General features: G+C 43.8%; 1 protein-coding gene across 1 annotated transcript; it reads left to right on the forward strand.

Annotated features, from left to right (window-relative positions):
* The first annotated feature begins 295 nt into the window (after positions 1-295).
* On the forward strand, positions 296-1,204 carry LOC143220141 (uncharacterized). The gene has a single exon (XM_076445874.1). The coding sequence runs from the start codon at positions 296-298 to the stop codon at positions 1,202-1,204; it is 909 nt and encodes a 302-aa protein (XP_076301989.1).
* The last annotated feature ends 13,986 nt before the right edge of the window (positions 1,205-15,190 follow it).

Genomic DNA, 15,190 nt, shown 5'->3' on the forward strand with positions numbered 1-15,190 from the left:
CGCGCCTAGCAAGGACAACACACGTGTAAACCAGAGACGAAGTATACGCATTCTCGACGAGTAGAATCTACTGTTTCTTACTGCTACCTAACCCACGTTCCCCGACTACCTCAATACGTAGCACTTACCTATACACATTTACTCACATACATACTTACCAGCACCATATACTTACCTTCTCTATACACTTACCTTAATAGCACCCACTTCACACACGATAACGGAAATGAATCATATTACTGGCACTGTAAAGAAAAAATTTAAGATCCTCCAGATTAACCTTAATAGGTGCAAGATGGCACAAGAGCTACTTCAACAATCGGTATCACAAATGGGAGCTGACATCGTCATAATTTCGGAACCGTGGTCACCACCCCCACAGTGGCATAATGACGGATATGGGGATGCATCGATATGGATCCCCATGCTCTCCACAGGCTCTTTTGATGGCATAAAAAACATCTATAGAAGTAAAGGAATTGTAGCAGTCAAGCTCGGCGACTATACCGTGATCTCGTGCTACTTCTCACCGAACGTAACAGCAGAAACCTACAGAGATAGGATCGCAGAATTGGAGAGTTTCCTGGAGACGATCAACACGGATCTATGTATAGTCGCTGGAGACTTTAACGCCAAATCCCCGATGTGGGGCTCCGGCTCTCTGGACGACCACGGAGGAGTGGTAATGGAAATGGCCAATAGCTACAACCTCATTCCTATCCGCAGTCAAGGTACCCACACCTTTGAGAGGAACGGACACCGATCACTCATCGATATCTTACTAAATGGGAGAACCATGGCGGATGGCATCACTGGTAGCCGGATTTCGGAAGAATTCACGGCCTCAGATCATCGCTACCTTGTGCACGATTACGTAATGACTGAAGGAAGCTGTGGTACACACAGAAATATTAAGAAGAACCTGAACGTAAAAGGCTTCAGTGCATTGTATAATCGAATAGCCAAGATAGCCGATCCTCTTACCATCGCGACCAAGGAGGATATAGATGGTTACATTCACCTAATTGATGAGATCTTTGAGCACACTTGCCAAGATCTGCATCCAGCATTAACCAAGAAGAAAGCGGTATGGTGGTGGAACCCAGAAATAGAAAGCCTTAGGAAAGTCGCTATAACATCCAGACGCACCCTTCAAAGGACCCGGGTCAGGAATGGATCCGCGGATGCGATTGAAGTGTTATGAGCCAGGGCCGCGAGCAGCACGAGTGGCCGGCGAAGGGTTATTACCCTAGGAATATGATATAAATTTGTTAGTTAAGGAACGCGGACGAACCCAATGCGAAATTGGGGAGCCGCTAGGATTATTGACAGCGAGGACGAACCTGACGCGAAGTCAGGGAGCCTCTAGGAATGGAGTCAAACGCAGACGAACCCGATGCAAAACCGGGGAGCTGCTAGGAGGTTGTATAATAGCACAGACGAACCTGATGCGAAATCAGGGAGCTGTTAGGACGCAGACGAACCCAATGCAAAGCTGGGGAGCCGTTAGGTTGGATAAATCTCTGTTCGGACAATTGGAATGTCGCGAAAGAACCTAATGGTTAATCAGGGAATTGCTAGGATAATTAGTAAGCCTCGTAACTAGTATAATTTAATTGATACAATCCGAGCGGTAAGATTGTATCATGTGGGGACGTTCAATTACTTGGTTAGGATATTGGACGATAATTATGGGTTTAATGAATTTGAGTTAATTATCAAAGAAGACAAATATATTCTTACTATAGAGTTTCGTTCTACAAGTGTACTTGTGTCGCGAATGAACTGAATTTAGAATAGGAAAGAAATTGAAAGGTGATATTACCTAAGCTAAGACGCACGGTGTTGACGCACTGGCAATGCGGGGGACTCGGAGCAACCTTGTCACTGCCTAACAGATTTTAGACCGAACTCGCGGAATCTGTACGGTTAAACTTTGATTCAAAAGGAACGAACGTCCGATCTCACTGGTAGTTGACTTCCGAGATGCAGCACGACGCGACACTATTCGTGATTACGACAGTACTAGCCCACGAGAGTAGAAATGTAAGGGCTTATATAGCCCTGCAATGACGGGTGGTACTTGTCAGTACCCTTCAAGTGAACATTCGTATTTTGTCAACGACCAGTTGGTCGTGCGTACGTTTGGGCCCTAAACTAACCTAAACAGTTATGTATGTTTATCTGGAGAAAAACTCTGTTCGTTTATCTAGGACGGTTCCTGCCAGAGATGATATTGAACACCTGTTCGTCATCCGTAACATCTCCCCACCAAGAAGAAACATCGCGGTTCCCGTGATGCTTTCTCATCAGGAAGGAAACGTCCTAGATACAATAGACTTTAAGAAAAAAAAGAAAAAAGTGGAGAGAAAAAAAAATAAACTGAAGAGAAAAAATTTTTAACGAGTGTAGTGTAGGTGTAAGTGTACTTATTGCTAGGTGGTGCTCAGGTAGAGACTGCTGTCGGTGGAGGTAGTCCTGCTCCTTAGAAGATCGTTATGCATGGTTTCCATTTGCTGCTATATTACGGATTCGGACTATATTTGTTATTAGTTCCGATAAATAGTCTCCATATGTCTTCAAAATTGTACCGGTTGGAAATGAGGTTGGCTCTCGAGCCTGTTTACCAAAAATTAATTCATATGGTGTGAAGTTGGTAGCTTCATGAACAGACGTGTTATAAGAAAACATTGCAAACGGAATTAATAAATCCCAATCCTCGTAGTTCTCCATATAGTGTTTGAGGTATTCTGTAAGAACAATATGGCTTCGCTCCAATGATCCATTAGTTTGTGGTCGGTATCCGGAGGTGGTGATTTGTTTAATCTTGAATATTTCTGACAGATTTGTCATAAGAGTTCCAATAAAGCTGGTTCCCTTATCCGTGAGTATGGCTCGAGGTGTCCCATATATTGCAATAAAATGCCGTGCAAAAGCATCTGCGATGGTAGTGGCTCGGATATTAGGTATCGCTACTGCAATACAATATTTGGTTTGATTGTCCTGCATGGTGAGAATGTATCGGTTCCCTCCAGGTGTAATTGGTAATGGTCCAACGGTATCTAATGAAATTTTTTCAAATGCGTCCAACGGTGTGTCGGTGATCAACATAGGTTGTCGAGTTTTCGTTCTGACTAATTTTTGCTCCTGACAACTTTTACATTTTCGGATGTAATCCTGAATTTCGTTGCGCATGTGCGGCCAATGAAATCTTGATCGAATGCGATTGTAGGTTTTTATAACTCCTTTATGCCCTCCTATTAGGCTATCATGTGCTTCATGGATGATTTCTTGCCTGTCTTCTACGGAAGGTGTAGTAATAACACAGTTACATATTGTAATTTGATAAGTTGAATCTGTAAAGACTTCTTTTAATGCTTTGAAAAGTTCATCAGGCGATGATTTATGATGATCTCCGGTGGCGGATATTCGAAAAGATTTGCTCCTATTTTGTTCTAAAGCAGATTGAAGAGTTTTCAATCCATTAATTATATCCAATCCTTTTGGTTTATCATAGAAGTTATCGGAAATTACAATGCTGAAGGTTTTAAATAACCCATTGTTTGAAATTATGACCTGTCCCTTTTTCGGTCGTGCAGCTAAAAGTTCTTGCTTATTTATCAATCCCGTGTCCAGTAACAGTTTTCCTACGGGGGTTATTAGGTTACGATCAGCTGATACAAAATGTACATAATGGTCTTCCTTTGCGGTAAGGGTGTTTGAAGAAATGCTAATCCTCTGTTTCGGTTCCGGCGGCGCTTCCAGGTCAGTTTCGGTAGAAGAACCATCGGTATCGGCGTCAAAGAATGGGTAAGGGTCGGCTGTGCGATCAGGTAGTTGCCGCGTCCTTGCTTTGCGTATTATATTGTTTGGAAATCGAATTACGTTGGGTTGCAAAATTCCACCTATTTCAGGAAATGGTACCTGCGGTATGTAGGGTACATCCTGCTGTAAATTGTTCCTATTCTCTATAACGGTGTTTTCCAGTGGCTCCTCAAACGAAATTAAATCACCAGATAAGGTCGTATTCTTATCCGTAGAAAAAATTTCTGTGGAGTTTGCTGCGGGCAAAAAATGGTGTGCGTTGTCCTGATCTTCGTCTGGCATCACTATCTCTTTAGATAAACTCGGAAGAGTTCTATTTATGTTAATAATTGGTGAGTGTTGAACCTTCCCCAGGGCGGGTTGTTCCGTCTCATCTGAACTGCTGCTTGTTTGTTGATATTTCGGCCGTTTTTCTCGGTCTCGATGTAGTTGTCTGACGCGTTGTCCTATTGAAACAGCGTCGACAGCTGTTTTCGGTATTTGGATTTTAAAATCGGGGTCTTTGACTTCCCTCGGGATGAGTGGTAAACAGATGGAAGTAGGATTACGTGACAATGCATCAGCATTCTTATTTGTTTTTCCAGATTTATGGACGACCTGATAATCATATTCTAATAGTCGGAGCTTCCATTTCATGAGTCTTGATGTCGGATCTTTCACAGAATGCAGCCAATCTAATGGTCGATGATCTGTAACCAATGTGAATTTTGTTCCGTACACATACGGTCGGAAATATATGACGGCGTATACCATTGCTAAACATTCTTTTTCCGTGGCTGAATAATTTCTCTCTGCTTTGTTGAGGCTGCGCGATGCATAAGCAATTGGCAGATCATTTCCTATTTCACCTTGACTAAGCACGGCTCCAACGGCATATTCGGAGGCGTCTGTTGTAACGACGAATGGTTTGCTAAAATCTGGATATTGTAAAATAGGCTCTCGACAGAGTTCTTCACGTAACTGCTTAAAACTGTTTTCCTGTTCTTCAGTCCATTTGAATTTTTTGCCCTTTCCTAGAAGGTCAATTAAAGATTTTGCTTTTGTAGTGAAATCTGGTACGAATCTTCGGTAATATCCTACTAAACCCAAAAACTGTTGTATATTTTTCTGTGAGGTAGGCGTAGGGAAATCCTTGACAGCCTTTAATTTTCGGGGATCAGGTTTTACTCCCTGTCTTGAAATAATATGTCCAAGGTATGCAACTTCTTTTCGTAAAAATTCGCATTTATTGGTTTGAAGAGTTAAACCATGTTCTCGCAAACGGTTTAATAATTTCCTGACTTTAATGTTGTGTTCGTGTAATGACGCAGCGTAAACCACGATATCATCCAGGTAAATGAAAACGTCCGTTCCCTGGAGTCCAGTTAATACCTGATCCATGAGGCGTTGAAAAGTAGGTGGTGCATTTTTCAAACCAAACGGCATTCGTGAAAATTCATAATGTCCATTAGGGGTGGTGAAAGCTGTCTTCTGTCTGTCTTTCGGATCCATTTCTATTTGGTGGAACCCACTGGCAAGATCGAAAATGGAGAAGTATTTGGCTCCTCCGAGACGATCCAATATTTCCGTAATTTGAGGCAGTGGATATTTATCGGAAATGGTCTTCTCGTTAAGCGCACGAAAATCTATTACCATGCGCCAACGTTTGTTTCCTTGCGCATCTGGTTTTTTGGGTACAATCCACAAGGGTGAATTGTACGGAGATTTCGACGGAGTAATAATACCATCGGATAATAAGCCATTGATTTGCTTTTTTATTTCCTCTTGGTGTACAGGAGGGTAGCGATACTGTCTCGTGTTAATCGGAATCTCATCAGTTGTATGTAAGGAGTGCTTGAAATCAGATGCCTTCCCTAATTTATCTCCGGGGAGATAAAATCGATCGGGAAATTCCTTTATCAATGCGGTGATGCTACACCGTTCTTCTTTGTTCAGGTGACTCAAATTTAGCGTTTCGGAGATTCCCTGTATCCTATCTTCTCTAGTTTTGAAATTACAATGTTGACGTACCTCTGAATAAATATCTTCATCTGATGTGCTCAAAATGTCGTAAGGTTCCACGATTTGTGGCTCTATTTCTACGTCTATGGCTTCCTTGCTAGTGTTGGTTGCCATAACATGACATTTTCCTCCGTCGTTCAGGACGGCGGCTTCTCCTATGTAGAGTTGTTTGTGTGTTTTTATGCGTGGTAAATAGCCTTCTTTTATCCTTGGATTAGCTATTCTTATGGCAATCTGTTGAGATGTTCGGGCATCGATGCGATGTTTGGTCCGTACATCTGAGTCCTGCTGGTAATTTGAAAATCGAATAGGCCTGATGGGCTTATTTTTTAATACCAGTGTCCCATGGTAATAAGAAATTTCTGCTTCTTCCTGTTTTAAAAATGGGCTTCCTATAAGTCCATCTGCTTCTATTGCAAGGCGCTTCACTACGTAGAAAAACGCAGGAGCTTCGTGTATGTGAAGTATCGTAGTTCCTAGAGTGCGAATTGGATTTGTAGTAAGACCAGTTATTTCAATTTCTTCGCGTGAAACAATTTCTGCTCCTTCTCCTAAAACGTCAAGAACTACTAAATTTACGGATGCTCCACCATCAATTAGAAATTCTCCCGTGCCTGATTCCAGTTCTGGGATTTTGATTTTGATTCGTGGTGCTGGAGCTTCCTTGATGAGGGTTTTTCCTCGAAGCGGACAGTTCTTTGGCGAACTTCTTTGTTTTCGCTCATCGTGTCGCCTGTACGGTGAGCGCGATCGAAGTTTAAAGATTTGTTCGATTCCACGGACGAATCTCGCGAATCTCTTTGAAATCGCGGACTACGCGGTCGATTCTTGCAGAATTTTCCATCGTGTCCGGATGTTCCGCAATGCCAACAATACGATTTTGACATGCGATTCCTATCGGAATTTCTTAAAATTGTATACCGTTTCTCTCCGTCTCTCACAATTGACGAATCCGAACGGTTGGAGGGGGAACCGGAGGGGCTCCTGTGACGCAAGGTCCAGGCAGACGCTCGTCCTTCTCTTTCCTCCTCAAAACCAGATGGTCTCGTGCGTTGATCCCTGTGTCGGTCATATTTGCTTGGAGATAAGGGATATGACACTTCACGATCGCGGTAGCGAGAGTCCTGGTCATATGAATCTCGGCGGGACCACCTTGATGGTGATTCACTCCGAGGCGACTGTCGTCGATTTCTTAATCTTTTATCTATCTGTAGCACGGCGTCGTAAGCATCCTCCAGATTTTTTATATCCTTCAAGATAGCCGACACCTTCAGGGAAATCCGATCCGGTAATCCATCGATTTAGTTTTCAATGACGTCCTTTTCCATCAATTTGATAAATTCTTCAGCATGTGCCTCGTATTTTTCCCTCATGGCTCCGCGCGTACAGTAGACCAAGTGGCTTGTCCTATCGATGTATTGTCGTAGGCTTTCTCCTTCGCGAATATGTAGTTTCGCGATTTCCACTTGATAATATGATAGGCTCTTGCCGGGAGCGAACCGTTTCTTCAAATGTTGAATTAACGCTTTTACGGTAGTAAACTTGTGCTCTAATGTGCATCTACGTGCTGGCCCGACGAGCTTAGTAAGAACAATTGCCAGATACTCGGTTTCCGTACCCTCCGGAATCAAAGTTAACCCGTCCTCTAAAGTTTGCGCGAAACGAATCAAAGAGGGGTCTTCCCCGTTAAAGGTCGGAATTGTCGAAGTAATATTCTGTAAGCATGTCTTTTGCGTCAACAGCGACATAGAATTTGCAAGTGAAACCGTCAAGTTCATTATGTCAACGGAAGAAGTATTTGCAGCTGAATTCGGCATTTTTAAAGAATGTAACTAGAGAAAACTAGTATATTACCGCAACCTTTCAACTAGGAAAAACTAGTATATCGAAACCTTTTAACTAGGAAAACTAGTATATCATTGGTATAAAAGCGTGACTAGCGAAAACTAGTATATTGCTAATAATATTGAGACGTAACTAGGAAAACTAGTATATTGTCAATACTCAGCTACGAGTAATTTAACGTAGTAAACCCAAAATTAAAGTGATCCTAAAATAATTGAACAGATCCCACCGCTGTCACCAGTTCTGTTACGAGCCAGGGCCGCGAGCAGCACGAGTGGCCGGCGAAGGGTTATTACCCTAGGAATATGATATAAATTTGTTAGTTAAGGAACGCGGACGAACCCAATGCGAAATTGGGGAGCCGCTAGGATTATTGACAGCGAGGACGAACCTGACGCGAAGTCAGGGAGCCTCTAGGAATGGAGTCAAACGCAGACGAACCCGATGCAAAACCGGGGAGCTGCTAGGAGGTTGTATAATAGCACAGACGAACCTGATGCGAAATCAGGGAGCTGTTAGGACGCAGACGAACCCAATGCAAAGCTGGGGAGCCGTTAGGTTGGATAAATCTCTGTTCGGACAATTGGAATGTCGCGAAAGAACCTAATGGTTAATCAGGGAATTGCTAGGATAATTAGTAAGCCTCGTAACTAGTATAATTTAATTGATACAATCCGAGCGGTAAGATTGTATCATGTGGGGACGTTCAATTACTTGGTTAGGATATTGGACGATAATTATGGGTTTAATGAATTTGAGTTAATTATCAAAGAAGACAAATATATTCTTACTATAGAGTTTCGTTCTACAAGTGTACTTGTGTCGCGAATGAACTGAATTTAGAATAGGAAAGAAATTGAAAGGTGATATTACCTAAGCTAAGACGCACGGTGTTGACGCACTGGCAATGCGGGGGACTCGGAGCAACCTTGTCACTGCCTAACAGATTTTAGACCGAACTCGCGGAATCTGTACGGTTAAACTTTGATTCAAAAGGAACGAACGTCCGATCTCACTGGTAGTTGACTTCCGAGATGCAGCACGACGCGACACTATTCGTGATTACGACAGTACTAGCCCACGAGAGTAGAAATGTAAGGGCTTATATAGCCCTGCAATGACGGGTGGTACTTGTCAGTACCCTTCAAGTGAACATTCGTATTTTGTCAACGACCAGTTGGTCGTGCGTACGTTTGGGCCCTAAACTAACCTAAACAGTTATGTATGTTTATCTGGAGAAAAACTCTGTTCGTTTATCTAGGACGGTTCCTGCCAGAGATGATATTGAACACCTGTTCGTCATCCGTAACAGAAGAATGCCGCACCGCCCACAGAAAGGACAAGATAGCCCTGAAAAAAGCTATTATGAGGGCAAAACAAAAATCTTGGGCGTCTCTCTTAAATGGGATCGATGCCGACCCGTGGGGTAAACCATACAAGTGGGTCATAAACACTGTGGCCGGAAAACCCCCTCCAGCCGTACTGTCAGACGACGAAATAAATGAGATCGTCGCCTCTCTATTTTAGACAACGCCGGAACCGGATAACGATAACCGAATCTCTTGGACGGGTACCAGGATAAACGATAGACCCTTCTCCAAATCAGAGGTCTTGGAGGCGGTCAAGATGGTAAAGAAAAAGGCCCCGGGACCGGACGGCCTACCATCAGAGGTGGTGAAGCTATTAGGGGCAATCGCCGGATCGCACCTCACACATCTTATAAACATCTGCTATGACCTGGGGTATTTCCCGGAGGATTGGAAGAAAGGGAGACTATTCCTAATCCCTAAAAAACCGGGACCGGATGGCCGGATCGGATGGAGGCCTCTAAGCATCCTCTCGAACCTGGCTAAAGTGTTAGAGTACTGCCTTAAAAACAGGTTAATGGATCACATCTCCTTCGAAGACAACCAATTTGGTTTCCGCCGAGGTAGGAGCACCATACATGCCATATCTGAGGTGATCAAGAAATGGGACGAAGCAAAAAAGAAGGCACACCACTGCACGATGATTTCATTGGACGTTCGTAACGCATTTAACACCGTTAAATGGTCCAACTTGATAGAAGCGTTGGCCAAAAGGGACATCCCGAAGAAGTTGTTTGACATCCTTGTAAACTATCTAAAAGATAAATTTATAGTCCTCACCGACAACAGAGGACAAAGCAGAGAGATTCCAATCTTCGCCGGAGTTCCCCAAGGCTCAATTTTGGCACCGATACTGTGGAACATCCAGTACGACGCTCTACTGAAGTTAAACCTTCCCAGGGGCGCCTTCTTATTTGGATACGCCGACGATGTCGCGCTGACAATCACATCTTCGACCCTGATCGACTTAACCAGAATAGCCACGGAGGCACTGAGAATAATCCACCTTTGGTTCAGAGATATAAAAATCGGTGACACTTCCGTCAATTCCCAGAAAATGGTTAGATACCTAGGTATGAACTTAGAGTGTAATCAGTTTTACTCAGAACATCTTAACTACATGGTCGATAAGGCCACCAGGATAGCGGGTGTGCTTATGAGAATAATGCCTAACATCGGCGGAGGCTCTTATCTCTCGCGGATACTCTACTACAGGGTAGTAGAATCAGTGATGCTTTACGCTGCCCCCATATGGGCGACAGTAGCTAGTAGGCCGACGAAAGCTAGAAGCTTAAACAGAATTCAACGCACGGCACTTGCGAGAGTTGTACGGGCGTATCGGACCACCTCCTTGGACGCCCTGTGCGTTTTGGCAGGTATCCCTCCACTGACTCTGGTGGCAGAGGAAAGACGACGGATCTTCCTGAGAGCGGAGAAGGAGGATAGGACTTACGAAGAAGAATACAAACTAAGAATGAAGGAGATCAAAGAAGAAGAGAAGACAACAACCCTGAGACTATGGCAAGAAAAATGGGACAACACCGAACATGGTCGACACACATATGCACTCATCCCCAAGATCAGGGAATGGATAAGCTGGGGCCCAAGAAAGCTTGACTTCCACCTCACACAAATTCTGACGGGACATGGATGCTTTTCCGATTACCTACACAAAATTGGTAAACGCAGAGACGCGGTATGCATCGCTTGTACGGACGCAATAGACAGCCCAGAACACACAATAATTGAGTGCACTAAATGGAATTCACAAAGAGACAACCTCAAAGACGAGATCGGAACCCTGATCTGGACTGACCTAAGGGACAACTTAAAAGACCTGGAAAAAGGAACAAGAATCAAGACGTTTGTAAATGAAATTATGACACAAAAAGAAGAAATAGAAAGACTTCAACAACAAGAGGAACGTAGATGCAGACGTGAAGATCAGAGGACTTCTAGACCCGGGAGAACGCAACGGAATGCGTGAGATCTCAGAAAAGGTTGATACAGAAAGGTATATACACATTTTTGTACATAGTAACATAGGCGTTAGATTTTATCATAGGATAATTTATTGTTAAATAAACCTCACTCTCGGTGCAGTAATGCCGAATAGGCGGTTCCACCGAGAGTGCAGGAATAAAAGACTAGGGAATTAGAGGAGGAGGGGTTTTTAGGGGGTACACAACACCGGAGTCCCTCACAACGTGCGCAAAGTATTTTCCCCTCCTCGTTAAAAAAAAAAAAAAAAAGGTTAGGCTAGGCTAGGTTAGGTTAGGTTAGGATAGGTTAGGTTAGGTTAGGTTGGGGTCCTAGGCTTTGTGGCGCCAACAGTGGAGACTCTGATCCACTGTCGGTCCGTACTCTCTATTTGAGGGTTGTCACAGAGCCAAATCCTCTCGCTCCACCTCCTCGTGGTGGACCCTGGGACACACTGCGGTGTGTGCTAACGGAGCGAGAGGTCGGAACTGAGTCGCAAGATGTCGACTCAGGACCGTAGACCGCAAACCGGAAGGCTCCGGAGCGGGGGGGCCTGCCTTTACCGGCCGGTCCTGCGAGGAGGAGAAACCTCTATAAAAAGTCCTTAACCCCAAGTTTTCGGCATGCGGCGAAGGGGCACTACTCCCGGAAACGCGGCGCGCCGGGAGTGGGTCCGGTGGGTGCACCGGACCTTTAGCATGCCACCTCCGGGGTACCTGCCCACCCCCCGGAGTATTTTGGGCTTCCTCAGGCAAGGCGGCTCTGCCTGAGGTGACTTTACTTGTGACCACTCTCGTGGGACTTATATGGAATCACTAAATAAAAACCAAAACGAAAAACAGAAAAACCAAAAAAAAAAATATAATAATAATGAGGTGAAGGAAGACAACATCGAGAAAGAAATCGACCGTGCTGATGTCGTGTACGAAATTTCCGACTCGGGGGAAGAACAACAAATGGAAGAAGGCACGCAAACAATGGACATATGTCCAATTCCTGGTACCTCCACTCCATACAAACAAAATGAGGGGGATCCCTCTTCCATCTTCACACCAAGCAGGGCGCTTAACAGAAGCCCAATTGTACCAGTGGCCCGGGCAAAGCCCAACATTGACATGGAGGTCGAGTGGAACATACATAAATTAACGACGATCAAAAAAGAAGTGAGACCCCGATCCCATTCGGCCTCAGACGTCCCCGAAGTAGATAAACACGAAACCCTGAACTTTGTACTTGAAGAAGACTCCCCTGAGCAGCAAAGAAAGAGGAAGAGGCTGCCCAGCAGACCAGAGGGCACCACAAATATGGACCTAACTACGAATGTAAAGTCACTTTCCGACGCCATAAAACATCTGTCCTACCTAACTAAAGGTCGAGACGATGTTAAGCTAGAAATAAAGACAGCGATCACAAGAACAATCAAAACTTTCAATGATATGCAACGGACAATGAAGAGTGCCAATGATCAACGATCCAGAGATCGATCGTTAAGTAGATGCAGGAAATCCGCACAATCCCCGAAAAATAAGAGTCTAACTGACTTAAACACCCAAAACCAAGAGAATACAGACATACCAAAAAAGATTCTGGAGACCCGTAGCATTGGCACCCAAACTGGAAGCCCTGAAGAACTCGACGAGGTAGAAATGGAAACCTGGAATGAAAAAGAAGTAAATTATACAAACTATCTAGCAGTAAAAGACAGAAAATGGAACGATAAATGTTATCAGAGGACCACAATAACCAACACGAATATATTATCTGCGAAAGACGCAGACATAGCCTGCTTCGTCCCAGCGGACTTCAAGATCGATAAAGGTCCCAGCAAGGCCATTATGGACAGGCATCATGGACTAGAAGAAATAAAGGCACAGAACCCGGTGCCAGGCACAGTATTATACCTGGTAGTGGCCACGTGCATACCAGCTAGGAAATCCGGATCCGTTCCCAGCATCCTAAAAGAAAAATACGTCCACTACCTGGTAAACAGGGATAGCGAGCAGAACCACGCGAACCCGGAAGTCACTTTTCAAGCGCTGAAAGAACTTCGAGACATCACTACAGACTATAAGAGACAAAATTTGTCAATAAGCTGTCATGATAAACTCGACTCGAACGAGTTGAGGAAAATGGTGGAGGTCATCTTCCATAATACAAATGTAGATGTTAGCATCCACGACAGCATACACAAGGAGGAGACCAAAAAGACCCAAAGCGGAGTGGAAACCATTCTTATCAATAGTGGTGGGAGATCCTATGCGGAAACTCTTAAAGCCCTTAAAAATAATATAAACATTGATAAAGAAGGCTACTCCATCGCAGGGGTAAAATCAAGCAGGAAAGGTGAAGTCTTAGTGAAAATCAAAGGAGACACCGCCAAGGCATCCTGCTTTAGTTCCCTGATAAACGAGAGAGTATCGGGAGCCAAGGCATCAGTTGGAGGCTTCACCCAAAAAAAGGTCCTTCACCTAAAACAATTAGATGGCGACGTCACCACCGAAGACATTGGAAAAGCCATTCTAAATTACCTACCTGGAACACCAGCTGAGAGCATCACGATTAAGGCTCTGCGTCCCGCATTCGCTGGGAGTCAAAATGCAACAGTGATCGCCCCGACAGCTGTTGCAAATAAACTGTTGGCCGCCCGATCCCTTCGGGTAGGTTGGGGTCAATGTCGGATAATCGAACGCGAAGATATTCTGCAGTGTTTTAGATGCAGAGAATTCGGACACACCGCGAAGACATGCCAGGGGACCGACAGGTCTAAACTGTGCCGCCGCTGCGGAAACGAAGACCACCAAGCAGCCCAATGCCAGCTTCCTGAAAAATGCATAATATGCCAAATAGAGGGCCACAGGGATGGTAATTTAAAATGTCCGGCTTACCGTAAAGCACTAGATGACGCCAGGGCTGCAAAAACTGCCAAGGAAAAAGAAAAAGAAGAAAAAGACAAAGTCAGGAAAACCCTTCTGACCAAGTCCCCAACGTTAGACAGTCGACCTGCTATCTGAATCTATATAAACTACACCTATATATATAAACCACATACTTACCTACTTTTACCAAACTAAAGCTACACATTTATCTGTATTCTACATACTTACATACTTACCTATACTTAAAGCTACCTACCTTTATTTATATATACTTACCTCTATTTATACTTACCTCTATTTATCTACTTATCTTATTTATCTTATTTATTTATTCTTATTTATTTATTTAGTATATTTAAATAACTATAATGCTACCACAAACTGCTATTCCGGTTCCTGGGATAGAAAGAAAGCACATAAGAATACTACAGATCAACCTAAACCACTGTAAGGTGGCCCAAGAACTTGTCACGCATGCCGCCGCCCAGTTCGAGGCGGACATAGTTATTATATCTGAACCATGGTCTCCACCTACCTATTGGTATAATGATGGGTACAAGAATTCCTCAATTTGGATTCCACATGCGGGCACGTTTTCCAACATCAGAGGTCTATACAGCGGCAGGGGCATCGTGGCCATACAGCTGGAGACTTCTATTATCGTGGCATGCTACTTTTCCCCTAATATCCCTATGGATGCATACAAAGACCGAATCGCCGAATTAGAAAATTTTTTGAGTTCAATTGACATAAATAGATGCATCATTGCAGGAGATTTTAATGCAAAATCCCCCGCGTGGGGCTCCACAACATTGGATGAAAGAGGAGGAATAATTATGGAGCTTAACAATAGCTGTGATCTGACACCCACCCTCAGCCAAGGTACATTTACCTTCGAAAGAAACGGTCGAAGATCGCTGATTGATTTTATGCTATGTGGAAAGACCATGGCTGAAAACATCATCAGCAGCCACATTCTAGACGAATACACTGCATCCGATCATCGCTATCTCCTGCATGAAATCCAACTAAATGAACCAAAAAAGAACATAACGCAGAAACTAAATAAGAAGATAAACATTAAAGATTTCACTAAACTATATACACAACTAACAAAAATAGCTGATCCACTCACCATAGCCACGATCGAAGATATTGATACTTACATACAACTTCTGGAAGAAATATTTGAATCCACTTGCTATTATCCACAACCAGCACTGAAAAGAAAGGAGGTCTGGTGGTGGAACCCAGATATAGCCACACTCAGAAGAGCAGCCATAAAAACACGACGAG

Source organism: Lasioglossum baleicum, unplaced genomic scaffold (assembly GCF_051020765.1).
Source record: "Lasioglossum baleicum unplaced genomic scaffold, iyLasBale1 scaffold0228, whole genome shotgun sequence".
In the NCBI taxonomy this organism is placed as follows: domain Eukaryota; kingdom Metazoa; phylum Arthropoda; class Insecta; order Hymenoptera; family Halictidae; genus Lasioglossum; species Lasioglossum baleicum.